Source organism: Plectropomus leopardus, chromosome 20 (genome assembly GCF_026936395.1).
Source record: "Plectropomus leopardus strain MGB_pleo_1.0 chromosome 20, ASM2693639v1, whole genome shotgun sequence".
NCBI classification, from domain to species: domain Eukaryota; kingdom Metazoa; phylum Chordata; class Actinopteri; order Perciformes; family Serranidae; genus Plectropomus; species Plectropomus leopardus.
The window spans coordinates 5,322,723-5,349,582 of NC_142195.1; the positions used below are offsets into that span (position 1 = coordinate 5,322,723).

Consider the following 26,860-nt stretch of genomic DNA (forward strand, 5'->3'; position numbering starts at 1 on the left):
CTGCTGTGACAAAATTAAGTTGCACGCTGTAATGGTAATGGAATGGGAATGCTGCAGCCCCTGCGGCCTCGTGGGTGAGCGCCTAGCTGCATGTGGCGTTGTCAGACAGGGTGTAGCTGGCTACTGAGTGCCAGGCCTGACGAGACCCTACCCACACTGTGGAGGGGCACACATGCAAGCCTGCCTCATGTCATGGAAACAACAGTGTGTGTGTGTGTGTGTGTGTGCACATGCGCACACACAGAAAGTAAAGACATACAGAGACAAGATAACCCTTCATAAGCACAGAGCACACAGTGCCATCTGCTGTTTAGATTGGAGCTTAATTGGTATTGTCACTTGAGTTGCACAAAATAGCTGAAACACAGCTCCGAGGGCTGTGTGAGCGTGCTGCAATCTAATTATGATTTCTAAAACGACAGTAATATTGTCATTATCTAGAGTACTTAAAGGCAAAAATAACGAATAGGTTATTGCGAGTAATTTTCACTCATTTATTAGTTTAAGAGACTAGTAGTTAGTGGAAATTTGCATTTCACAGATAGGAATGAGGACACCATTTAATTATGTCCTTGGTTTTTGCCAACAGCTCTTAACCTGTTAATAACCATCATCAAACAAACGCTTGAATTGCCTCATTTAGATCACTTGCTATTTGACACTTTTATCAAGTGTCACCGTGGATGTAATTTGGTAGAAAGAAAATAGTTCCTACATGAACCTCCTCACAGCAAGGTCTGTGGATAATCATGAGTTACTGGCCCATGATCTCTGCAAAGGCCCAGACACATCAAACCGACAAAGGCCCCTATTGCGTTGCCTAGTGTTGCCTACCAGCCAAAAAGTTGCACATGAACACATCACAAAGACTACAACCAACAGCCAACAAGCACACACATTCTGAAGACAGCTGTCACCTATAATTGTCATTTTAAAAGGGAAAAAGGAAGACCATCTTGATGCTGGTTATCAAATTAGCACATAAACAACACAAACCAGTGTTGAAAGGAGAAAACATATACAGCAGTGAACAACAACACAAACCAGCAGGAAACATTTCTGCTTAAGTGATCAATGGCAAAATAACAGTCTTACCTTATTTAACAAGTTTCTTTCCACCTCACTCTCTCGTGACTTTAGCTTCTTGTTTACTCTTCTCACTTCTGCTTCTCATCTCGTGTGCTGAGCTGAACTGCCAATCAGAGTGACTGCCTTCACCTGCAGGATTCAACACACTGAATTAATGCAAAGAAAGCCAACTAGCACTGATGAGGGCCAACAGTGTGGGACACACTGCAGCAACAAAGGCGACAGTCAGTCACTACCGTCTCAACATGACTCACGGCCAGTCACTGGCTCGGTGTGTCATGTAGTTCCATTATTTTGGAGAGAAAGCAAACATCTCTACGGCCTATATTTGCAGCTCACACCAAAACTATTTAGATTGATAAATAGAACTTACCTTAAGATTGCAACCTCAAAAGAAAAACATTAAGATCCACATTTTTTTTTCAACTGCTAAATGGCCATAGATATAAACAGATAAACATATCCTTTTTATTGAGTTGCTGTGGTTTTGTTTTACAGGTGCTCAAATCAATATGATTGAAGATGATGTAATTAATATGTTTGCATTCAGTTCTCATCATTTTAAATATTATAAAGTATTGTGTGTTTTTAGGTCGCCACTATACTATAGCTTTAGACTCTTTCTCTTGTTCCTTGGTTGATAAATGCCTGATGCATATAACAGCTAAAATCTTCAGAATGGTTTATGAAACTGTGAGTCCTCCTATGATAAAATACATGTCCAAAAAAAAAGTATATTTTAGTCCCTTTCCCCAACATTTGGCTAGAATTAGTGTAAACCAAGCCTGGTTACACCCGTTTTTCATTGCGAGTGCTACTTGAAAAAGACCAAAAACAAAATGAAACTAAGATGTATAATGCACAGATAAACAATGAATCATATGCTTTCACTGCATATTTATTTCAACACAATACATTATTTACAGTTTCAAAATTGCAAATCTGTGAAAAAAGGAAAAGCAAAAAACAAACTTGGCCATAAGGGAACATCACCGGTGATAAGCAGTATGACTGTCACACTTTTCACCTTTAACATAAACATTCATATAGCACGTAAATCAAAATCTTCAGTACAGAGAATGTTTTGAGATGTTTCAAACATATATAAATGCATTGCACTGTATACATAACCATTTTAAGAATAAAATAATATATTTTTAACATTTCCAGCAGTTTCATCTGATAAATAGAGTGATATGAGAATAAGATTTAAAAGGCAGTAGATTTCGTTCTGGAAAGAAAAGCAGAGAAACATAAACAATGGAAAAAAAGTAATAAAGTTTTGAATTAAACTTTCACCACATTTGATGAATTGATATACTTTTACTCAAGTTAGCATTGTTTTCTATTTTCTCCAAAGCAATGCAGATCTTAAGATAGTAGGCTGTGAGAAAAACACATTACATCACACGTCTGAATAAGCTGAAAGAGTAGCACTAACTGTAGGCTGGATTTTTCCAAGGACACGATTACAGCTTTTCAAAAGTTACACACAACTTTCCTTCACGCACTCACACTCACACGCTCTCTGAGTCATCCAGTTTATGGAAAGGACACTGACGGACACGCCGAGCATCCTCAGGTGACAGATGGTCAAATCGTTTTTAGTCAGCTCGTCGCCGCTGTAAGTTCCTGGCATCGGAGATAACAGGTTTAAATGCTTCAGCGTTCTCAGGAAAACACCTCTGCAGTGTATACAAGGTGGGCACTGTGCATGGCAATGGACAATACAGCTTTGCATATTAACACACTAGTTTCTTTGATATGGTGAGAATAAAAAGACATTCTGGTCAGACTCTCGGATGACACCAAACCCACATGGAGAGGCACAATTAGTTAAAAAACTGTAATTTTTGTGGTGCACAAATAAAGCTCATCTGTTTTCTTTTCTAATTTGCATGTATGTTTTCATGTCTGTGTGTATGTGGGAGAAACGGAGGCTCGAAACTGCACAGAAGTTAAAAATATTTCCTGCATCTGAAAAAAAAGTTCAAGGTAGGTGTGTGAGGTTTTTGAGTGGACACACTGGGAACAAAAAAAAAACAGTTTCTAAAATGAGATCTGGCAGCATATCACCTTGCTGTCCAAGCCAAAAAAGTCAATTCCAATGAAGTTTCAAGGCCTTCTGCCAAAAAGATTTCCGAAACAAAGTCCAAAGTAATCTTCACTCTAGCAGTGTCCATAAAATCTTTACGAGGTGGCATAAATCAGAGCAATGTCACCGCCTGTTATAGATCTGCATAGCGAGGTGTGGTGCCTTCCCTGACTGGAAATCACTGAAAATTAGGGAGTTTAGTGGAGCACTGATCACACTCAGACGTGCAGAGATGACTAAAGTAAAGCTTTCTGCTGTGATGTGTAAAAAGGTCTCCTGGAGCAATGTGGTACGCCTTGGCTGTGTCCCTTCTCTACAGGACAACATTTCCATCGAGTCTCACGGTCCAGTTCTTTAAATATAACTAGTAGCTTGGTTGTTCAGTGGACCATCAGCTTTGTAAAAGGGTGGTTGTCAAGACAAATTTCCTTTTTCAAGCTTTCTGTCTACTGGAATAATTTATGTTTCTCTAAGTTGTTGGTGGAGTTTTAATATTTTCCTTAAAAGTATAGGATGGAGGAAGTTCTGCCTGAATATTTTTGCATGTCCTCCTGTCCTTCCTTCTTGCATTTTGCTTGCATTTTTGTCACTACAGTACCTGCCCTAAAAGGTCCCTCTAACCAGCTGGAATTTAGTATCACATCCTGAGATCTGACTGATCCCATCCCAACATCTGATACATCTGTAAATACAACACAAAAAAGTGGATAAAATCTGAGTTTACCATAAATGAGTTGTCACACAGGGCCTCGAGGAGGACACAGGACATTTTCGGTGCTTCAGCAGAAAGGTCAACTCCTGATTCTGAAGGAGTCAGCTCTTACAGTGATGATACATCAGTGGGATATGTTGTGGGTAATAGCTCAAGAAACGGTCACTCAACTGGGATGATTCTTTCCTCTTTTGAGACCGGATAAAGAAATAATCTTTTTCCAAGGACAGCAACGTTTGTCACCATTTGCCAACACTGCAGCTCTGCAGGAGGTCCCAGCTTTGAACAGGTGAGATTGCTCTTCCAGGTGGCACTGTGGGAGACAGCCATCCACAGTTGTCAGCACACTTTAGAAGTAAGCAGAAAATCCATGTTCATGTGTTACTGGAAAGGAGATGTTAATCCCAGATGGAAACAAGTATTAGAATTATTCGATTGATGTAAAAAAGTCAATGTAGTCTTAAGGATGGCAACAACATATGTACATGCTGGTATCCTTAACTGAGGACTGGATTTCAAATGAAAGGAGCTGGTCCCAATTGCTGCACTGCTGGTGCCAAGTCTGGTGATGGTGTCATCGTCAGTTCCTACAAATCTGGAGGCTCATCAACAATACAATAGGTCCATATTACTTGAAAAATCTCTGAGAGGACATTTATTCTCCTTCTGAAACTCTCTATAGTCCATCTGATGAGATGGGGACAACCCAATCAGAATAACTTCAGTGCATATAGGTGTATTTTAAACAGGTTCTCAGTCAGTCAAAAGCTGCTTTATGCTAGCTCCTAAAGCCAAGAGGCCAAGCACTTGAACATATCCCTATACAATTGTTTGTATAATATCTTATGATTTAGCACTCCACGAATTTGCGCACAGGTTAGGTTAGGTTTTGAAAAAGACTCATGGACATGACGTTAAATACTGAATGTAAAGTTATGTACTTACAGTAAAGTTACATAGATTAGGTTTAGGAAAGCAAAGATATGTAGGTTAAGTTTAGGAAAGTTAAGTAACGCTGGTAAGGTTCAGCAAAGTAAAATTAGGTAGATTGGGTTTAGGAAAGAAAAGTTTAGGAAAATAATCATGGTAAGTAACAATGTACCTTAAAATAACGCAAAGTTCATTTGGTGTCACATGAGACACGAATACTGGTCTCCTGGGGGAAAGTCCTGTGTTTGCTTGATCAATCCAGCACCACAACCTATAGGGTGCAGACCTACAGGTCATATGCAGATTTTTGCTCTTTATACTATTTCTGTCTTTACTCCCTTTTGCGCATTGGTCACATGAAAGCCTTCAGGATAACAAATTACTGGCTCACAAATAAGTGAGTTGTATATAAATTCTTTGTGCATTACTTTTTGTAGGTATACGCACAAACAGTAATGACAACAGTCGCCATACTACTGCTAAAGGTCGTTTAACAGCTAAAAATAAGTACTACCATCATCAAGAGGTTACATTAGATGACTTTAAGCCTTGTCTTCATGGTAATAATAATCTTGGATTGTCTGTCTGACTGGGACAAATGAATTCATAACGGATCTGTAAAGTGCAGCATGTACAAAAAGTAAAATGATTACTTATATAGTTACTTCTAAAGCTATTATGATTAGGTGATTCATCTATTGGTCAATCAACAGCAAATTGAGCTTCATTCAGTTCCAGCATCTAAGGAATAATTATTATTAATTATTCCTTTGTCTTCTATAAAATCAAACTAACTATCTGTAGGTTTGGACTATTTGTTGGATAAAACAAAATATCTGAATTCATTAACTTTGGGAAACTGCAAGGGATATTTTCATTATTGGCTGACATTTTATGGACAAGACCATTGAAATCAAGAAAATAATCATTAATCATACTCCAGTTGCTTCAACCAATTCATTATGTACTTTTAAACACAAAATATAGACTTTACCGCACTGTTGCCTGTATTTACATGCTTAGTTGAGATTTATATCCTGTTGTCAGTGGTCTATATGGCCTCCATGTGAGTCAGTTTCTTCCAGGTGTAAATGTATTCCAAGTTTTGCCCTTTTTGCACAGTGACCTTTTCAGCTGATAGTGGAGAATCAGTCCCTCCTTACAGAGGTTTGTCTGCACATGTGGTGTTCTTTGATCCATATAGATGGCTTGCAGATAGACTACAGGTTTCTGTTATTTCCACTTTGATCATCTGAAAGTCATGGGTGAGTGAAAATGGATTATCAGGACCTCAGACTATCAAAGGACACACATATCTCTGTAGTAAGATACAGCATCTCAGAATAGTTCCATGAATACAGAAATCACTGGAATTTGGTTCTCCACTGTAGAGCCACTATGAGCATGCTTGAGTCTGCATCCTTTTTTAGCAGCTTGAATATAAAACTTTGGAATCTTAGTTATAATTATAAAGGAATTCCTTTGACATTTTGGAATTTTTCTTATTTGCTTTCCTGCTGAGAGAAAACACAGAAGATCTCAAATCTGTCTGCTTAGTTAAGCTAAGCTTAAAGATTAGAAGCAGTCAGCACATTTACATGTACAGTTAATTCGAGCTACAGTTATAGCTCATTTAGGCCATTTAATTGGACTACTGTTGACTACTTCTGTAAATTCAACTTCATACGATTTCAAATGGAGCAGCACTTTTACGTGTATTTTAAAGGTCCAATTTAAGTCGAACTAATACCATAATTAATTTTTTTAACATCATGTTAACAAACTGAGAGGAAAGTCAAGAACCAAGAACTCTGCACATTAGAGCTATGATCAGGCTCAACCACCACGGCAGCAGTTTTGGTCCCAAGCAGAATTTCAACTGTAATTTTTATATAAAACATTTATTACATGCTTAAGTCAACTTAAGTCTTTTTAGAGTGGTAAAAGATATTTGTGACACAATGTCTGACATGCCACTTCCTCTACCCTACCAAATATTCAGCTAAAAAATGTGTCATATGCCATATATATTAAGCGGACATAGGTTAACGTTTCTTCTCATGAATGAGTCAGAAGTCGCAATAGGATGACGGCAAAACAGCCCATACACGAATCATGACGTTACATAGACTATGCCTGCACTAAAAACAACCAGACAAATAAAAAAAAAACGCAAACCTGACCCCCTTAATTTAGAAAAATTACAGCCCAGAGCAGCCCGATCGAGCGGGTAAGGTCAGGTCCAATCAGGCTCAGAGAATCAAAACTTTAGTGCGCATACGTCCACGTAAAACAGCAAATTCTTGTCTTTACCCAACAGTTTTTGTTCAGATTACAACAAGATACCACAGTACTAGAACCAGACTAGCTGCTCCCTGCTTCAAATCTTAAGGCAAAGCTAAGCTAACTTCTAGCTGTAGCTTCATTTTTAATGCAGACACACATTGTATTGATCTTCTCAACTCTCAGCAAGAAAACAAATTGCATCTTTCACTTAATTGATAGCTTTTTAAACTTTCCAATTTCCAATTTTAATTTGCTAATTTAATCAGATGTTCAGATATTGAAAACCAAAAGTGACCACCTTACTTGTGTCTAGGCTTATGATAGTTCAAACAGCTACACAAAAACTTCAACATGGTATATTAGCAGCAAAGCGCCTCTGTAGTTTCTTTCATATCTCTCTTAAAATTTGATTTTGTACTTAAATTTTTCATCTCTTGGCTGGATGCAGTTTTTGAAGTGTCACAGTAGCTGAATTCTCCACTGTACAATATGCTGGGCTGTCATGCCCTTTTAAGAACTGAATTCATTAAATAGTTAAAAAGAGAGAGAGAGCCAACACAGAGTTCAACAGGAAATCACTTTATCATGTTTAGGGGGCAGGCGGAGCGACTCTGGCTGGGGAAGAGAAGACAGAGGAGTGGGAATGAGAGCTGGCCAAGTGTCTCCGAATAATGATACCCAGGTGTGATCCAGATGACCCCAAAAAAGATTAGCTCAAATCAAGCCACGCATCTAAAGTTAAAATTCAAAAATTCAAGAAAAACAAAGTCCCAGTGGGTCTTGAAAGTACTCGCCACTTGACCAACACCAACACTTGGCAGTGCGTCCAGTATGAAGTCACTTATCACACAGAGAGACACTAATATTCCTCCAAGAGAAGCAGAAAGTGATCATTGGGGTAACTTACCCTCTTGTGCAGCCTTTGCTTTGACGTGTTCTGCAAGTAGGGTTAAAAATGTAGTTCATGTGAATGTTTTTTTTTTTTTAGCATGTATAAATGCTAATCAGTGTCTCCGACTAAAGTTCTGACAAAATTACTATCCAGTACTCCTTCTCCTCTACCTCCTGCACTGACATTAGAGACGCGTTACAGAAAAAGAAAAAGAAGCGTTAGGAGATCTTGGGAAATGAATGACAACATAATGACATAACACGAAACATTTTGACAGCCTGGACGACTGTTTGAGGGCAACTGCCAGCACATCCGATCACGGTAAGGTCACAACACCGGCCTGACTGGCAGTCTGTCTAAAACTCACTCCATCCTAAGCGGAGAGTCTTCTTCACACAGATATCCATAATCCGTTGAATACAGGTTATCAACGTGTCAGGAGGTGACACTTCTCAATCAAAGATGGGTGTGGGATTCTTATATCCATTTCTATAATGTTTTGTCGGTACTTCTCAGTAACACATTCCCACTATTCTCTGTCTCGTTGTTGCTTAAATCCCGTCTGTCTGTATGCGCTATTTGGTTTAGCAGAGGTGTTCCTTTAGTAACAGTCCAAAACTGAGTGTCCCTGCTGTCCCTTTTGCGTCTCCTCCTCCTCCCCATAGGTTAGCTAGTACACCTGATCATCAGCGTTCATGCAGTAAAGGTTCATCATTATTTTGATCTGCCGTAGATCCGCCCTACCCAAGTTTAGAGAATTCTGAGTCCCGTTCTTCTCTGCTGCAGCCAAGAGTGGCGGTCCTGGGGGACTGGACCTTACCGATTTCCTCCAGGGCACTGGCCAGAGAGTCCAGGTCCCCCGAGTCCTGGTGCTGCGCTTCCCACAGACTCAGAATCACTGATGATGGGCTCTCCTGACATGCAAAGTAGCACAGATTCCTACAGGCCAGGGAAAATGCAATATTATATTAGAGTGGATCACATGGCAAGGTGTAATTGCTGAGAATGAATGAGAGTACCGGTTAATGGTGGTTCAGCAATGAAGTGATTGCTTTGTGCTAATTATGATTAGAGGGCCAATGCAAAGAGATTTTTATAAGGGTTACTACTGCACTTCAGTACACTCACAGGCGACAGGTTAGAAAAAGTGCAAAACTGAAGCAACAAAGGCAGAAATATCCTGACTTAACCACTAGAATAGATCAAATTTCATAACACTACATTTCCCATGATACAACTCAATACCATCTATCATTACACCTTTTCCTGTCTGCTACAGACACATTTTTTTCAGACTCAACAATTTTGTAATATGGGCTGTCTCAAGCCCAAGCCTAGCTAACCCCTGATATATATATATATATATATATATATATATATATATATATATATATATATTTTTTTTTTTTAATAGAAGATTAACATAAGACATCACACTTAACACTACTTTTTTAATTTCACAGGCAGGCTGAGTAGCAACCTTCTTCTCCTGTAAAGTTTAGTAAACATCATGTGCAAAACTGGTGGAATGCCCCTTTTAAGTTTGTGATTTTTCCAACCTGGACCCCATTTTTCCACATTCTTGTGTCTAATGACTAATGGGAACATTTTTTCAAAGTGGTCCAGTATTGAATGAGAGCGCTGTAGTCAGTGAAAAAGACTGTTACGTAACAGCGTGAGGCATGTTCACACCAATTTATGCCCACTTAAAGTGCTTGTTTTTGCTACTGACAGGCTTAGATTATTATTCTAATGTATGACAGGATCCCTGCAGAGACAGATGTATTTGTGTACAAATAGGATCCTTTTTGTTTAACAAGAAACAGCCCCGAAATCAACATCACCAGTGCACCGAATATTAAATAAAACAGCTATCTTATCATCCTAAAACACATTTCATGCAAAGCTGACAGGAACAAATACCATTATGGCTCATCTCTATTGTTCCAAAAATCACCAACTGTGGTTTGGTTGAAATAAACCCTTAAGTCACCCAGTTAGATGTGAAAATATGGTGGTTCTATGCACGCTAAAACTGGTGATGCTGTGTTTGGGGCTGTTTATGGGTTAACAAAAAAGATTGTACTGTTCAATAACAGGTTTATCTCTGTAGGGATCCTTTTCAAAATATTGTCAGATATTTCTATCATATGCAATATAAGCCTGTCAGTAGCAAAACAAGCACTTTTAATGAACATAAATTGATATTGCGAACATGCCTGGAGTAGTTACATTGCAGCCTTTCGCTCAATACTCAATGCTGCTCAATACAAGCGACCTTGAGTTCTTGAAAGGTGCCATATAAATCCAATGTATTAATACTGGATCAATTTCAACAGTTGTTCCTATTATCATTTTGACACATTGTAGATTTATTTTGAGTACAGTATGGGCTGTTGTCTTTTTTATATACATAGAGGAAGATATTTTTCTTTTTTGTGATTCCTGAATTTCCAGCTTACATGTTTTTAAAGTTGTTTTTTTTTTTCAAATATTTTACTTCATGTTTTGCTACACAGATATCTAATCATTAAGCAGTCAGTAAAAGTCAGCAGAGATCAAATAAACTGATTTGTCTTTACAAAAAGTATGGATACCATAAAATTCAGTTACAGTCTGTAGTGTGAACCTGTTGTTTACTGCATAAAAAAACAAGCTCTAAGCAACATTTCACTGACACTGATTTTCTTCCCATGCTGTTGTTATAACGCCTTCCAACAGAGTGCACTGTTTCATCACAATGGGATTTCCTTTGTTGCCTTCTCCTCGCTTTTCCTTTCTATCAGACTCTTCCTTCTCAGTGTCAGGATGTTCCTGCACATTCAGAGGAATAATTACAGAAATCTGCTTAACTAGGTAGACACATTTCCATTACATGCTTCCTGGTGTGTTCGACTGGGTTGAAAAACCTCTGAAATCCTTTCCCCCATTCCTCGGTCACAGATGTTTGTTTTCAGACTCGGTTTAAGTGAAATTCCTTAATCACATAGTTTCTGTCACAGTTTCTTAGTTAACGTTTCCCTCTCATGTTCCTCCAACTGGCAAGAAAGAGCGAATCCAGTACTTTCAGTACTTTTTTTCTCCCTCAAGTGCTTGATGGAGCTGACTGCACAGATCTAAAGAGTCTTCATGGCTATAAGCTCTTGATTATTGACTTGTCTTCTGAAGCACAAATAGAGATCACCCCATTCCACGAAGCTAAAATCCTCCGCAGCCTACGCAAATACTGACCTGGCACAACCTCTGGAAAGTTTAGCAGGGGGTGAAGGATGGAGCACATGCAGAGATGCTGCTAATGAAGAGTGCCAACATGAACACATATTCTTGCCAGAGGCTGGCCTGTCAGCGGTCTCAGACCTTCCATCTTATTACTGCAAAACACGGCATCTTCTCTCCAGTTATTCTGACTGTGCTAAAGTTGGCCCTCACATCTCTCGCTCCTCGCTCTCTCTCTCTCTCTGTGCATGTGTTTCTAGATCTATAATGAAATCAGCAGTGTGGCGTGTTACTGAAGGCTGGTTGGTGATGGAAGATTAGGGCTGACACGGTGCCTAAATTCCAGATTAAAAATAGTATTCAAAGTAGGAACACGGTTAATATAGACCAGAAAATGCAGCATGTCTTCTTTCTATTCATTATTCTCCAAATAACACCTGAACAAAAGGAATCATATATACGATGCATAGATCTGAGCTTGTGTAAGACAGACATGACTCAGCAAAATGTAAACTGCATACCGCAGCTGGGTGATGCGGCTTAATAATAATATTAATATTTTTAGGCTACATGGGATGCACAATATACATCTCGATATTTTGAAATCTCCTCTAAACCACTGTTGACTACTAAAATCTGAAATTATTACACGAACAATGGTTACAATAAAGTTAAATAAAGTAGCTTCTGTAATATAATAAAGTTAAATAAGGTACTGCTATAATAAAGTTCAATAATACAGTTATCATAAAGTTAAAAATAAATTGTTATATAAAAGCCAAATAAAGTACGATTGTGATTGTGAGTTAAATAAAGTGATGTTACTCAATCAAAGTACTATTACAATAAAGTTAAATAAAATACTGTTATAATAAAGTTAAATAAAGCGCTGTTATAATAAAGTTGAATAGAGTACTGTTTTAACCCTTTGAAATCTGAGCAGATTGGTTTAATTTCTTTAAAGAACATGGGGAAAAAAAGACAATGACGAACTTGGTAAAAAATGTCCCACTAATTGAAGAAATTACTAATTTAAGAAATTAGTAAAAGGTGACAAGAAAATGACCTGAAATTTTGTTTTTACAAAAGTTGGAGGACTACTGGGAAATTATTAAATATGAAATACATAAATAAATTAATAAGGAAACATTGTCCAGAAAAGGATATTTACAATTATTATAATACAAATTTTCAAAATTATGTTACAGAACAAAATGTTTACAAATATATATTTGTTCATTTTCAGCACTTTTTGGGTCATTGTCTTTGTTTTTGTTTTTTACTTACTTATTTTTTGTGTGCTTATTTTGAGCTAATTTTCTTGTACCCTTTTATTCTTTATTCTTGCTAATTTTTGAGCCATGTCTTGGTAATTTGCTCATTGCCTTTCCCCCACATTTTCGAGAGAAGTCAAACAAATTTGATTAGGTTTCAAAGGGTTAAGTACTATTATAATAAAATTGAATAAAATACTGTTATAATACAGTTAAATAAAACACTGTTACAAAAAAAAAACTATTAAAGTACTTTTATAATAAAATTAAAGTACTTTTATAATTAAAGTATTATAAAAATAAAGATATAATGAAATAAATCAAAGTGAAACTAATGGTGCTTTTATTTTGAAGCACCCCGTTCATCTTGGGCGGAGAGTTATTGATGTTTTGCTGTAAACTTGAAGCTTCCAGACAACAGTTAGATGATGGCAGTTAACAGAAAATCAGACTATGCCTTTAAACATGAGAATTTACCAACTGTGAGCTGGAAACAAACTAACAGGTCTCCAGTTAATGTATTAATAACATTTGAAAGTCACATTGGTGCTCTATGGACGCAGTCCGGAGCTCCGCAGATACAAAAATGCACGCCTCCCCTGCTCAAACTGTCATTAAACTCATTAAGTTAAACTAATACAGAGGCATTGTTTGTCACTGTGCGTCAACTGTTAAATTACAATTTTCCTTGATCCTGCAGGATCAAGGACACATTGAAATTCTATTTTTTAAACTTATTTTAAAAATGACTAATAAATCTATCTTCTACCTTTTAAACATGACAATTTCTTCACTGTAAGCTGGAAAAAACTAACAGCTCTCTGTGACTGAATGATGGCGGTCTGAAGCCCTGCAGATAGAAAAGCACACACTTTGCCTGCTCAAACACTATCACTTCAGGAGAAAGCGGTCTGGATGAACGGTCGAGTGTTTGTGAGTCATGTTTGTGAGTCTTTCTTTTTGTGTGTGTCTGTGAGAGGAAGAGAGTGAGAGAATCAAAATGCAAAATGACATGACAATATATGCTTGATGTTCTTGATAGTGATTTTCTTCATCCCACGTGGAACAAGCCAACTGTTTTCGATATATCACCCACGTCTACTGCAAACAATACAGAATAAGAGTGTAATGTAGCTTTCAGAGTACTGTGACATCTGATACCTGTCTATGTGGAGCTTCTGAGCCAGGAGCTGCCAGTCCTTCCCCTTGGCGTTCGCTGTGTCAAAGGTGGCGCTGATCCGCTGACGGATGGACAGGGGGATTTTAAAGGCCCTTGACCCTGTCTGAGAGGTGATGGTACAGTCTGACTGAGTGAAAAAGGGAACCACTCCTTTTTCATTCTAATAGCAAGGAAGACAAGAAGAGAAAGACGTGTCAGGGTGATTTGGATACTGCTGCTGAAATTCTCAATATGAAGACAAGGACTTATCAAGACAATTTGAATCTATACATGAAAAGCTCCCTGAGAGGCTCATTAGGCAAGCCCTTAAATCAAATCAAGAGTTATTCAGTGTAATAAAAGAACCTATTAACAAGCCGCTTGACTGCCCCCGCGCGCCGAGGACACCGCTTCCACGAGTGCCACTCACCTCTACCACAGACGTATAGACCTGGAGTATCTGCTCCTCGCCTTTAACCTGTCGGATGCCGATCTTGCAGGAGAGCTGAGACGAGGAGTGGCTGTATCGCTCCAGAGAGAAGGCACACTGCAGGGGACGCTGGTTACTGGCCCACACCTGAGAAAAGGAGAACTCCTGCCGAGCGGGGACAGACGGACAGCGGTCAGAGGGGACAACAAACTCATTAAGTCAAAGACGTTAGTTATTTGAGTCCCGCTTTGTCTCCCACTTTGCTGTTTACATGATTAATTAAGAGCCAATGAGTGGCCTCTTTAGCCAATCAATGATGTTACCTAATCAAGCGGTTTACCCGTCAGACAGAGCACCAGCAGGCATATAGAGCCCATGGGAGGAAAATGTATCTTTGTGAACTCTGAGGGAGCTGATGTCATCAGTGCAAAAACTGAATAAATTATAAATTAGGTTACTTAATGTTGCCTGAGAGAAATAATCAAGTTACTCTCAACAACTTTTGCATTATAACTATCAGCATGGCTACATGTGATTGTCTAGAGATGCAGCGGTTATGAAAATCTGGGCTGATAACAATATTGATACAAATGTGATACAGATACTGATGCCAATATCAATACCAAAATTAATAGCATGCTGATACAGATACCATGTTTAAAATAATAAATTGGCCTATAGGTGATACCGATACTGATGTTCTTTTTTGTGTTTTTAAATTATTTTTTGTTGTATTTATTCATTCCTCTTTCGTGCCAAGGAAACAAAAAAAATCTACACTATAAAAACAACTAAACTGTTTTAAAGTCATTAAGTCATTAATCTCATTATCTGTAAGGACAAACACCATTATACACATTTATCAAACAACTTTTAATATAACTATCTGTCACATGAAAGAGATTGAGTTTCCTTTTATCCTTACGGCACCCCGGGGAAGATCTCTGCTTGTCCCAAACATGTTTTCTATTATCCCAGGATGTCATTACTTTTGAGTTCTCCTTTTTGACTTGAGCAAAACTGATGTGACATAACAGAAAAACAGTGGTGCATGCCATCTTATTTGCCGATAGGCTGATGGCAGCCAATCGATGTACTGTAGATAACATGGTGCATCCCTAATTAGGTCAATAAATATTACAGACATACACTGCACATCATTAGCAGAAAAAGTCTATGATTTTTTCAGCAAATGTAAAACCCACATCATTAAATACATACATTCCAGGCGTTTTTAAGCAATTAGTTGGCTTGTTATATTTTCTTCTTCTAGCTCCTTTAATATACCTCGAATATGAGTGCAAATGCCAATCTGTTACATCTGTAATGTGATCATGGCATTAGGACAGACACGGCTTAATTTTCCCAGTTTGCACTGCACTGTCACCCAAAAGTGGCAGCTGAAAAGCCAAAAAGTAACAGAGCTTTGGAGTAAATGGGAATCTAAAAAGGCCAATTTTCGACTTCCATTACTAACTACTGTGTGACCCAGACAGTGGCGCAGTGAGAACAGGTCAAAAACACTGTTTTACCGATGAATCATCCTCTTCTCAGATCCATCAGACAGGAGGATGGCTACTTGTAAAAGCCTCATTTAGAAAAGAGAGGTGTTGAGAATGACGGCCTACAGTCATCTTCCCTGTAGGACCCTCACGCAGCGGCTCTCCCCCTCTCTAAGAAAAGCCTTGTTGGTATTCTGGACGCACTATGGTGGGCTAATTCTGCTAATAGGATGTCACTGGTGGGATAAACATCACAGGGCAGAGCAGAACATACAGCATGTAGACCCCTAGGAAGATAACTAGGAGGTGTGTGTGCTTGTCTGTGTGTGTGTGTGTGTGTGTGGGAGCTTGCCTGCCGGTCATAATTAATTTTTTAAGGGTGTGTGTGTGGGTGAGATAGCTAGCCTTAGTGATCTCCTGCTGTGCCCTTGCTGCTGTCCTTTGGCTTTGATGTGACCGAGTAAGAAAACTGGTAGAGGACAGAGCTCTAATGGAGGAACAGTGGAGGCTGCTCTCTGATAAAGCGCAGCTCGCTATACATCAGAGATGCACATACAGGTAACGTACTTGCCGCTGAAACTTCTTCAAATTGACACACAGCTGTAAAGGGCCTACCTGGCAGGTGGTGAAAGGCTTGATGCTCCAGAGTAACTGTGGGACGTCCTGGATGGACACCTGGAGGCTGAAAGTGTTCCCCCGGAACAGCATCATTTTCGGCTCCTCCAGCAGCCGCCCGCCCCTGCTGCGCTCGCCCACTGCCACCTCCTGATAAGGAAAGGTGTGGGTTGTGTTTTCACGGGGATGGGCCAGGGGTTAGGGAAGTGGAGAGAGAAAGGTAGATATTTTATTTGGTTGACAGACTCAGTGTTCCCAGCCGAGACTCGGGTACAGCACACAGCTGGTCATGGACAACAAAATGATTTCGGTTGATATTTAGAAAGACAGAAAAAAACCCAAACATTCTCACACAGGAAACAAAAACAAACAAATGTGAGCCTCGTTGTATTTGTAATAATTTATCTGAAGAGAAATAAAATAAATAATAATATATAAATAAAAATAAATAAATTAAATTAAAAGACAAATTTAAAAGAGTTAACAGTAAACTGAATTTAGATTTTGGATTGTTGGTTAGACAAAACAAGCCCGTTGAAGATGTCATAGGCTTCAGAAAAAATCTGATGAGTCATTATAAATAAAAATAACGAGAAAAAACACTGCATTTTTCTACCCGTACCAACCAAAAGATTAATCGATTAACTGAGAGAAGAAAAAGCAGATTCATCAATAATGAAAAAAAATCATTCAGTGGCTGTTTATGTACCAAACTTTCTTTTCCAAAAACTTTTGAGAGATCACTTTCTTAAAAACAGTTTGTGACCATATTATTCTGTCTTCTGATTAAAAAGAGGAAAAAATAAAAAACAAAAAACCCTCCCCCAAAACACAAAGGAATGTCCAAACTAAGACAACAAAACTAATGTAAGTACACAGTAGAAGCTTAAATCTAATATTATTTTCTTAACTTGGTTTTAAGTTATATGAGCCTTAGATGACTTGTTACCATGATTAAAATAAAATAAAATAAAATAAAATAAATAGAGTGTTTGGCCCTTGAAAGTTAATCAGACAGTAAAGCTGCATTTAACTGCAGTACCCGGTAGATTAAATCACAATAAATACATTCATTAAGTTATCTAAACAATCATATCTATATCTAAGGTTGTCTAGCAGTAAAAAAACTATATCTGAATGTTTTTATTTGGAGGTCACATAACAAACATGTCATGCCGATATCTCAAACACTGTGAAACTCACACTAAAACAATCTATAGTGATAAAAAGCACTACAGGTAAGACACAAATATGCATTATTTTTTTTTTATGGGTGCCTTTAAGCTCTACAGCAGCCCCTGAGAACCCGATTTGTTAGTCATACAAATTGAAAGTACACAAAAATGAGAAATAAAGTCTTTTGTCAATATTATACTCTTCTCCATCAACCCTGTGGTAATGAAATTTCCCATAATCTATGGAGAACAATAACATCTGTGCGCATGTGTTTGTATGTTCTTCCATGTTTGTGTTTACATTGCCGTTATCTTGGGACTGCACAGAGGGTGAGCGGTGGTGGGATGAGAGTCTGGTATGTATGGAGCTTTTCTTCTCAGTCACACAGCACAAGAAAAGGGAGCAAGAGGAGGAGCTGTCTTGAACCTGATCAATTCCTGCTTCAAGCTCACAGGGGAAATTAATTGTCGTATGAAGCACAAACAAAAGCCAACAAAAAAAGAACAAATGAACAAATAACCATGTCTGACTGATGGAAAGGTGGGGTGAGCCGGCTCTTGGCGCCTACATCCAATTTCTCTTTGCTCACATGCAATTCTACCTCTCGAATGAAGCCGAAAGTGAAGTAAAGCCGGTGGCTATACGGGACAAATATCAGCGCTACTTCAGAAAAGCTGTGTGTGTGTTTATTAAGATAGGAGACAAATTACACCCGCAAAAAAAAAAGTATGTTTTCACTTGAACAGAAAGTGGTGTGTTTGTGAATTCAAGTGAGCCCACACTCCGAGCACAAGGGCAAACTTTTTCCACAAAGCACCATTCAGCGGCGCAGTGTGACGAACTGCGGCATCTGAGAATGTGTCTCATTCTAACGTGTTCAAATACTTGTCACATGGAATGCAATGCTGAAACACGTTTAATTAACAGAGAGCAAATTAAATTACGCAAATTAAGGGCAGAGAAGCAACCTTGGAGCATCTGTTGTCTTTGTAATTAAAAGTCCCTCTTTGTCTCCTAGTCATCAAGCATCTCCCAGTGGCAATGTTACTGAACAGGCAGATCTTCAGTGGAGCACAAAGAAAACCCAGACAGCAACTCTCCCAGGCAAAACCACCAGCCACAACCACCAAACCTGTGCAATTTAAATTTCTTATATCATATATTTACCTCAGCTGAGAAGGTTGTGTTATCAATTTGGCTTGTTTGTTTGTCAGCCACAGAAAAACTACTCGCCTGGTTTTTATAAAACTTGGTAGAAGGGTGAAGCATGGGGTCAAGGAAGAATCCTTTAAATTTTGAAGTGGATCTGAATCACTCTGAATCACTGTCTATCCAACACTTTGTTTCAAACTGAAGTATCTCAAGAACTATTAAAGAGTAACTAAACCCCCAAAGCACTTTTTAAAGCTAAAAACCAACGTAAGTGGGTATTTTGTAGAGTTTTTGATAGAGTCAGGTCCAAATCTTGACATTTTACTGCAAAGTATCTGCATCTATCCTCACTAATTTTTATTTCTACATATTGTGTTACAGATATGCAGTGTGCTTGCCCTCTACTGGTTAAAACATGGCAATCACAATGGAATTTGAAGTGTGTTCCTTTTGTTAACCCCTCCTTACCACACAAAGGACTAACTGCCTGTGTCCTACCCCCCTGCATCCCCGGCCCTGCCCATTTCATACTTTATTCATGTTTTCGAGGCTGGGGTTTGATCACTCAGCCAAAAATGATGTCATTATGTATTTTGTGAAACGCACAAAGCCTCCACAAGTTATTAGTTATCATCTCAAAGACACACAATTTGATAGATGGTTGCGTTGGCCCGACTCGGCTAGAAATCTGTCTGAATGTGAGGCAGACCTGACGCATCTGACAAAACAAACACAATATGAAGTTGCAGATTCTTGTGGTTCCCAGGCTACCTCCTTCTTCCCTCATACCTGAAATGCATGGGGCGTGTCATCCACACAGTAGACCCTGAGGGTGAAGCCCAGAGAGTTGCTGGTATCCGGACTGCCAAACACAGCCAGCCTCAGCCGCTTGGCCGCCTCCTGGTTCAGCGGCTCCCCCACTAGGGCATAGCGGCCTGGATGCTCCAACAGCACGTGGCACCTTTGGGCGTCCAGCAGACAATAACAGGACGTGCTCTCCTCGTCCACACACATCACCTCCTTTGGAGGAAGGACACATCAGATTCAGTTTGGATGCATTAGCACACATTCCGAGCCATTAACAGTTCATTTTGAGGTTAAGCACGAGAACAGCTCAATAATGGAAAGCTGCCTCGTTGATAATTTTTGCTTCGGAGGATTTAGCACAGACCTATACACAGTGGAGCTGAGCATACAGATTCATAATTATTAACATTTCAATTACTGCCAAGAATTTGTTTGCAGAGGTAGAAAGAGGCTTTAATGTAACCATCAAACTAAAAGCTGAACACCACTCAGCCACTTTTATGGGAGCAACACTCCTGGTTGCAAATGTGATTTACTGAGCAAGATCTGTTATTCTATCTTTAATCTATGAGCTTATTTCATATAGGAAAATAAAACAAAAAAACAAAAACACACTAGAATTATCAGTTCTATGCCTCTGTAAACCACTCAAGTTGCACTTATAGTTTACATCCACGTCTGTGAAAACATGGATGCTTCAAACACAAGATCTTTACGATTAGCACAGTTTTGATGTGGACACCCAAGATTAGTCACCAATTCAATATCTGGCCAAATATCTCCTCTTTTGTTGAGTTATAATATTAAATAATGGTCAGAATAGAGTTTCTGTAAAACATTATGATGTCACAGTGAAGTTGACCTTTGACCTTGGATATAAAATGTTATCACTTTATCATTTTATCCCATTAGACATTTGTATGAAATTTTGTCATAATTCACCTATAAACTGTTTTGTGACGTCACAGTTACCTTGACTTTTAACCACCAAAACCTAATCAGTTCATCTTTGAGTCCAAGTGGACATTTGTGCCAAAGTTGAGAAAATACCCTTGAGGCCTTTTTTGAAATATGTAGTTCACGAGAATGGGACGGATGCAAGGTCACAGTGGCGTTGATCTTTGATGCCCAAAATCTAATCAGTTCATTTCTTGAGTCCAAGTGGATGTCTGTGCTGAATTTGAAAAGAAAATCCCTCAAGATGTATGAGATACCACATTCACAAAAATGAGACAGACAAGGTTACTGTGATGTTGACCTTTGACCTGTGACCAAAATCTAAGAAGTTCATTGTTGAGTCAAAGACATTTGTGCCCATACACTCCAGGCTTTACTTTTTTATTGTTTTTAATATTTTTTTAAGAAAATGAGACAGATGCAAAGTCAAAGTGACCTTTACCTTTAAGCACCAAAATCTAATCAGTTAATCTCTGAGCCCAAGTAGATGTTTGTGCCAACTTATAAAAAAAAGTTAGGTCAAGATGTTGTTGAGATATCATGTTCACAAAAATGACTAAGACACGGTTACAATGACATTGACCTTTGACCTATGACCGCCCAATTAAAATCAGTTCATCTTTGAGTCCAAGAGGACATTTGTGCCAAATTAAAAAAAAAAAATCAAAAATCAACATGTTGCTGACATATATTCACAAGTTCAAGTGAATGAGACATATGCAAAGTCACAGTGACCTTTACCTTTAACCACCAAAATCTAATCTGTTCATTTTTGAGTCCAAGTGGATTGAGATATCATGTTCACAAGAATGAGACAGATGAGGTTACAGTAACCTTGACCTTTGACCCGTGACCACCAAAATCTAATCATTTCATTGTTGTGTTGAAGTGGATATTTGTGAAGTTAGAAGAAATTCCCTCAAGGTTTTCCCTCAAGGAATTTGCAACGTGAAAACATTATTTCTCCAGCCACAGCTGTCGCCAGCGCAGAGGCATAAAAACAATTTCTCAACAGGACATGAGTGGCTTCACTCCAGCATTTATATTCAAGATGTAACTATATTGTTTAAGAGTGTTATTAAGGCGGTTCACACAGTAAACTGGAAACTTTCCCTCATACACAGACTCAGGATCAGGAACTGTGCAAAGCTGAACGATCGCCAAATGAATAATGATGCATCAACTAAACAGATGGGGATACAGTAACACTGACAAAACGGATTAGCGGGGTGCAGTTGTATCCGATGGCCAATTGCTCCTCATCTTGTGCTCAATCCTCCCTAAATCACCTTTTAAACATAACTGTGACCCACAGGTCCCCTCTGCATATGGCCTGGCTGAGCCATATTAAGCAATGCAGGGTAATTTAGTAGCCCACAGCTTCCTAAACCTGCCCCATTAGCGCCGCAGCAAACATGAAGGATCTCCATGACATAGCTCATCCCCGCCAGGCAGCTGGGGAGAAATGATGGAGTCAAACTCTAGCAGTACAAAAGTGCAAGCTTTAATGGGAATGGCACTGAGAAGCAGACGGAGCGAGGGAGAAGGAAGGAGAGAAAGGCGGAGGGGGAGAAAGACCTCCATCTCCCATTATATTACTAATTCCAGAGATTAGGTTTTGAGTAAGCATCCTTTCTGAGATAAAGGGCTCATTATTTCACAGTGACAGAGACGGGTCACACCGTTACATTTTCTTGGAGAACATCTCCCCCCTCTTTCTCAGAACCCGTCTGCTTCTCTGTCTGTCTCCTTCTCAGCCAACTCTCTCTCCTATCCTCTGCTTTAGGATGGCATATAGCTACCGTCAGTGATGGGTCTTTTGATAGCTCCCTTTTGTGCAACACGTCTGCTGGCAAATTACGTCTGTGTAAATGTCACAGCGAGTGAAAGGACCAGGCCAGGGAGGGAGCCACAGGCCCTCCAAGGTCACGCAAACCGGGGTTGCGCCGCCTCGATGAGGTCCCTAAAGCTTTTGTTGAGGTTAGTTAAACATTAAAAGAGCATCTTAGATATGGATAGAGGGTGTTTGTATTGAAGTCAGATGTCTGAACAAGTCTCCAGGAGGCTGTGAAGTAGCTCTGCAGGACAGAGTTGAAGGACTTTTCGGAGGTGTTATTTTACTGAAAGCGCTTGATGTGAGAAAAGAAATCTCACAGCGGCAATCACCGAGATAGCACTATACTGGATTCTTAAATATTTAAAAAAAGCACACTTGCCGGGTTTTATCTGTTTTTGAACTCACATTGAAGTTTCACAATGGACTGTGTGCATAAACATATTAGCAGTATAAAACCCCCCCTGAACATTTCACTTTCAATACAACTAAATAGCTCGTTTGGGGACATCATTTTAACTTCTACTGTTTAAGTGTTTCATGAGTAGCACTTGTGGATAAAGTACCATCATTTCGATACAGCCCTACTTGCACAGGACCTGTAACACCAACAGACCTGATGTGATTTAGAAATGAGCCCCCTATGTCTGTGTTTCATGCAGCAAATTCGCAAAGAATACGCAGTCTGTATTTGACTTGAATTTACTGCCTTTATCCCCTGAATATGATGCGCACAGTCATTTGTAATCTCTCAAAACAACAGGAACACTACACAGCACCATTATTGGCGATGTACAGTAATACATGTACAGTGATAACCTCTTTTTTTGTTAAATTAACAAAATCAATTCTGCAACACATTATAATGTGTCATCCAGGTCATTATTTTTGGAAATTTTGGCAAAATATGGTAGGTAATTTGAATTGGAAGTTTTACATGACAAATTACCAACATTGAAGATTCACAAAGACTTAAGATCAAAGAAGACCAGCAATAATTACTGGAGGTCCCCAGGTAATACTAGGTGCAATTCATGGATGTAGAAAAAAAACTGGAAACACTTTACAAGGCAGGGTCCTGTATGTAACCCTAACCCTAACCCTAACCCAGGTACAAAATTAGCTGTATCTTCTGCATCTTTGGCCCACAGAGCAGACGCACTGGAGACTTTTGCTAACTGAGTGGATAACTTCTGGTTTAACCCTCCGCTAACTTTCAGGAGATAAACTGATTTGATCGTGCAGCTCTTTTTGACTCGTGAAATGTTATCGGACCAAATAGATCAAATCCTGATAGTGGTACAAGGGTTGGGATGCTGAAGAAAGTGTGTGCTGTTTGTCTCTGTGTTTTATCTCTTGCTACAACTCCCTCCCTCCTCCCTAACTCCCTCACTCACTCAACCCCTCCCAATCTCACACCTTCCTTCCCTCTAATTCACTAAATCAATCCCTCCCTCCCCCCTCACTCACTCACTTACTCAATCCCTCCCACTCTCAATACGTCTCTCTTTCTCTCTTTCCTTCCCTTCTCAGTCAGTCAGTCAATCCCTCCCTCTGTCTCCCCTGTCCTCTCTCCCTCACTCAATTCATTCACCTTCTCCTTCCTTCCTCCCTCCCTCACTCCCTCTCTCACTCACCCTCCCTTTCCTTCCTTCCCTTTCCTCACTCACTCACTCACAGACCATCTCTCCCTCCCTCTGTTGTAAAGAAGCAGTGATTTTCTGCCGTTTGACATCATTTGATGAAGATGAAATGAATAATGCTGAAGTAGCTGAATCTATTTGGTGGATGGTATTTTCTACAATTCATGTGTCATGATAATTATCAAGAATAATCGAGATGATACATCTTCCCTCATCTACTGTTTTTCCATTTAATAAATAACACAAGATAAACAGACATACAGAATGTGCACTTTGTAAAAAAGATGACTGTGTTTTTTTCTCTCCCTCTAATATAAATGGTGCTTGTTGTGCTAAGATGTTCTGAACAGCTGCAGCGCAAAAATCACAGATTCATGAAGAAGCGATGCTTTAAAATACCATTATCATTAAACTGGGAAAAGAAATGAATGTTTCAATGACTAATAGCCGCCATTCGCATTTGCTCTGACATTTCTTTTGGATGTATGACAGCATGAGGTAGAGCTTGAAAGGCTGAATTTTATACAGAATGACGAATCTGAGCTGGCAACCCTGAAATCGGCTCCATGCTTGCATGACTACACTGCAGGATGAAAATTTTCATCAAAGTAAGTGGTAGCAGTTTTATCAGATCCTTTTGATATTCTGGGCGCTGCTGAAAGTTGTGTGTTTGCACTTGTTAACATTCTGCACTCATGTTGCAGCAAAGAATTTGGACCTGATAACCGCAGCTGAAATTTAATAGAAATCGCTCACCTCCCACTTGTTGTCCTGCATTTGTCTCTTTAGCCGGATGGTCCAATTATCGGCGGCGACCTCCGCGCAATGGGCAATGGTCATGGCTATGGGACAGGACAGGTCGAGGCCTAGTGGGCCGTACGTGACTGCGGGACTCAAGAAGATCTCCGGCCCGTCCTCGGACACAGAACTACAAACAAAGAGGTACAGAAAACAAACATGTTAAAACAACAAATCTCACAAATATTTCTGATAAAATTTATATTTGTCTGTATTGCAAAAAAGGTTTTAAGATGGTATGAAAACGAAGGCTAATGAATCACTGCTTAAACAAGCATTTAGATAGCAGAGTGTGACCCTTGACTGTGAACAAAGTAAACTCAAATCCTTGGACACTCATAATGAATCAATCCCTGACTAGCTGACACGCAGACACACAGATAGAGGAAGATTAAAGCACCAAGACTAATGGACAGTGGGGCTAGGGAGGACAGGCTTTAGCACACAGCGTGTAAGCTTGGTGGGTCGATGGAGCTTATGAAGCCTGCTCTGGCCAGCCTGGTGACAGATTAGCTGGGCCAAGCTGCTCTTGGCCAGGGGCCCAATCTTGGCTGGACGCCCTGAAGACTGAGAGCAATCAATGGGACCACCATCAGTCATGCAGCTGGCCCGGCTGGACACCTCGCATATACGGGACACGATAGCGGTGCTGTTGTCACCGGAGCAGCATGGATATTTCTCAACATCATTAATACAAGTGCAGTGGGGACAGGCGCTGACATGCAGGCACAGATGCATCACAAATGTGAGCACTGTGCACGGACCCACACAAACACGCACACAAATATTGGAAACACCAACAGAGTGGGAATGAGTTAGTATCGTTTTTATAGGTTACACTTCTCATGTTGACACATAAACACTGCACCACCTGACTCTGTAGATAACCAAGTCAATAGCTGTATCCCAATTTTATTTTTTTTTCACAATGAGACCCACAAATGACCTATTTTTGTCCCTCTACAGGACATAGGGGTCTTTAGATGAAGATAGCAGGTCAGCAGTATATGCAACATAGAAGTGGTATGCATAATCGAAAAGGTGGGAATTTGAAGATTAATTTGAGACACAGTTTTGCACTATATGTCAATATTTTCTAAAAATCTGTAATAAGCATTGTGATTAGTTAGGCACCGCTTCAAACTTTTAAAGTTTAGTGTAAAAGAGCTTAGATAATTGACAGAAGTATATGACATATGTCTGTCCCATTCATGTGAATGTGATACCTTAAGGGAAAGATATCTCAAAAAAGCCTTGAGGGTATTTCCTCCCATGCTCTATTATGTCTCACAAGTCGTTGCAGCAATTTTTGGGTTGATACCATTTGCTACTAAGATTTTATGCTAAGTTTAAGAATGTTTTATTACTCAAGAATTGATAGAAATGGTCAAAAAACCTTCCAAAATACCACATTAAGACACCAAAACCTTGTGGAACACCATCAAAAATCAATGATGTGATTTGTTATCAAGGACTTCTGACATTTGAAGATTTCTGTCTTCTTCTGATGATTGGATGGCCAGCACTTCTGTTCCTAAAATTGCTGAGAAACCCACTAATTGTCAATATATCCAAGAAAGCCATTAAAAAAAGCCTTTCAATGCCAGAGGTCTCTATTTTCTGGCTACTACGTTCCATGATGCTCTAATTATCCTAGAGGTCACTATAGATCATTCTATACAATGATTTCAAAAAATGGCTGCTATGGGGGCTAACATCATCACACATGAATTCAGTTGGGCTCATTATGTATCAGCTCTCACGTCAAGTTATCCAATTCCAATACTATATAAGGACACCAATTGTTAGAAATATTCAAATACAATAAGCTAAATAACACAATTATACTGCATGCAAAAAGCTGCATTGTTTTTGCCTGTAAAGGGTACACTTGTGGGTATCTAGAGAACCCTTATTTTATGATATCTTGAGGTGAAAGGTCAAGGAATCCCTGTGAAAATGGCCATACAAGCTTCCCCCCTGCCAAAGTTTTGCCTAACTTTGGAGTCTTATTTATTCTCTTCTCTTCACTCTAGCTTTAATACTCAGGCGGATATACAGCCTCTGAAAGACAGCAATGTCAGTCGAGATCATGGTCTTGTGGGTCTTTCAAGGGTTAATCAGCTGTCCATCACTACTTCCTGGAGCCAAATATCTACATCTACAGATGTCTTGTTTTGTCTGACCAGCAGTCTGAAACCCAAAGATATTCATTTTAGAGTCATGTGGATACATTTGAGAAACTAAAACCAACACATATGAAACTCTTACTTGAAAAAAAATTATGAAAAAA

General features: G+C 39.2%; 1 protein-coding gene across 1 annotated transcript in view; it reads right to left on the bottom strand.

Annotated features, from left to right (window-relative positions):
* Positions 1 to 1,969: 1,969 nt before the first annotated feature.
* The window catches only part of LOC121960063 (netrin receptor UNC5D-like), a 296,895-nt gene continuing 272,004 nt past the window's right edge, over positions 1,970 to 26,860 (bottom strand). Inside the window, exons 16-21 of the mRNA XM_088070697.1 lie at positions 24,526 to 24,697; positions 19,318 to 19,548; positions 16,201 to 16,350; positions 14,084 to 14,248; positions 13,656 to 13,834; positions 1,970 to 8,943 (exon numbers count right to left, since the gene is read on the bottom strand). Of these exons, the coding sequence (XP_087926823.1) occupies positions 8,745 to 8,943; positions 13,656 to 13,834; positions 14,084 to 14,248; positions 16,201 to 16,350; positions 19,318 to 19,548; positions 24,526 to 24,697 (1,096 nt within the window). The 3' untranslated portion in view covers positions 1,970 to 8,744. The remainder of the gene's footprint in view (positions 8,944 to 13,655; positions 13,835 to 14,083; positions 14,249 to 16,200; positions 16,351 to 19,317; positions 19,549 to 24,525; positions 24,698 to 26,860) is intronic.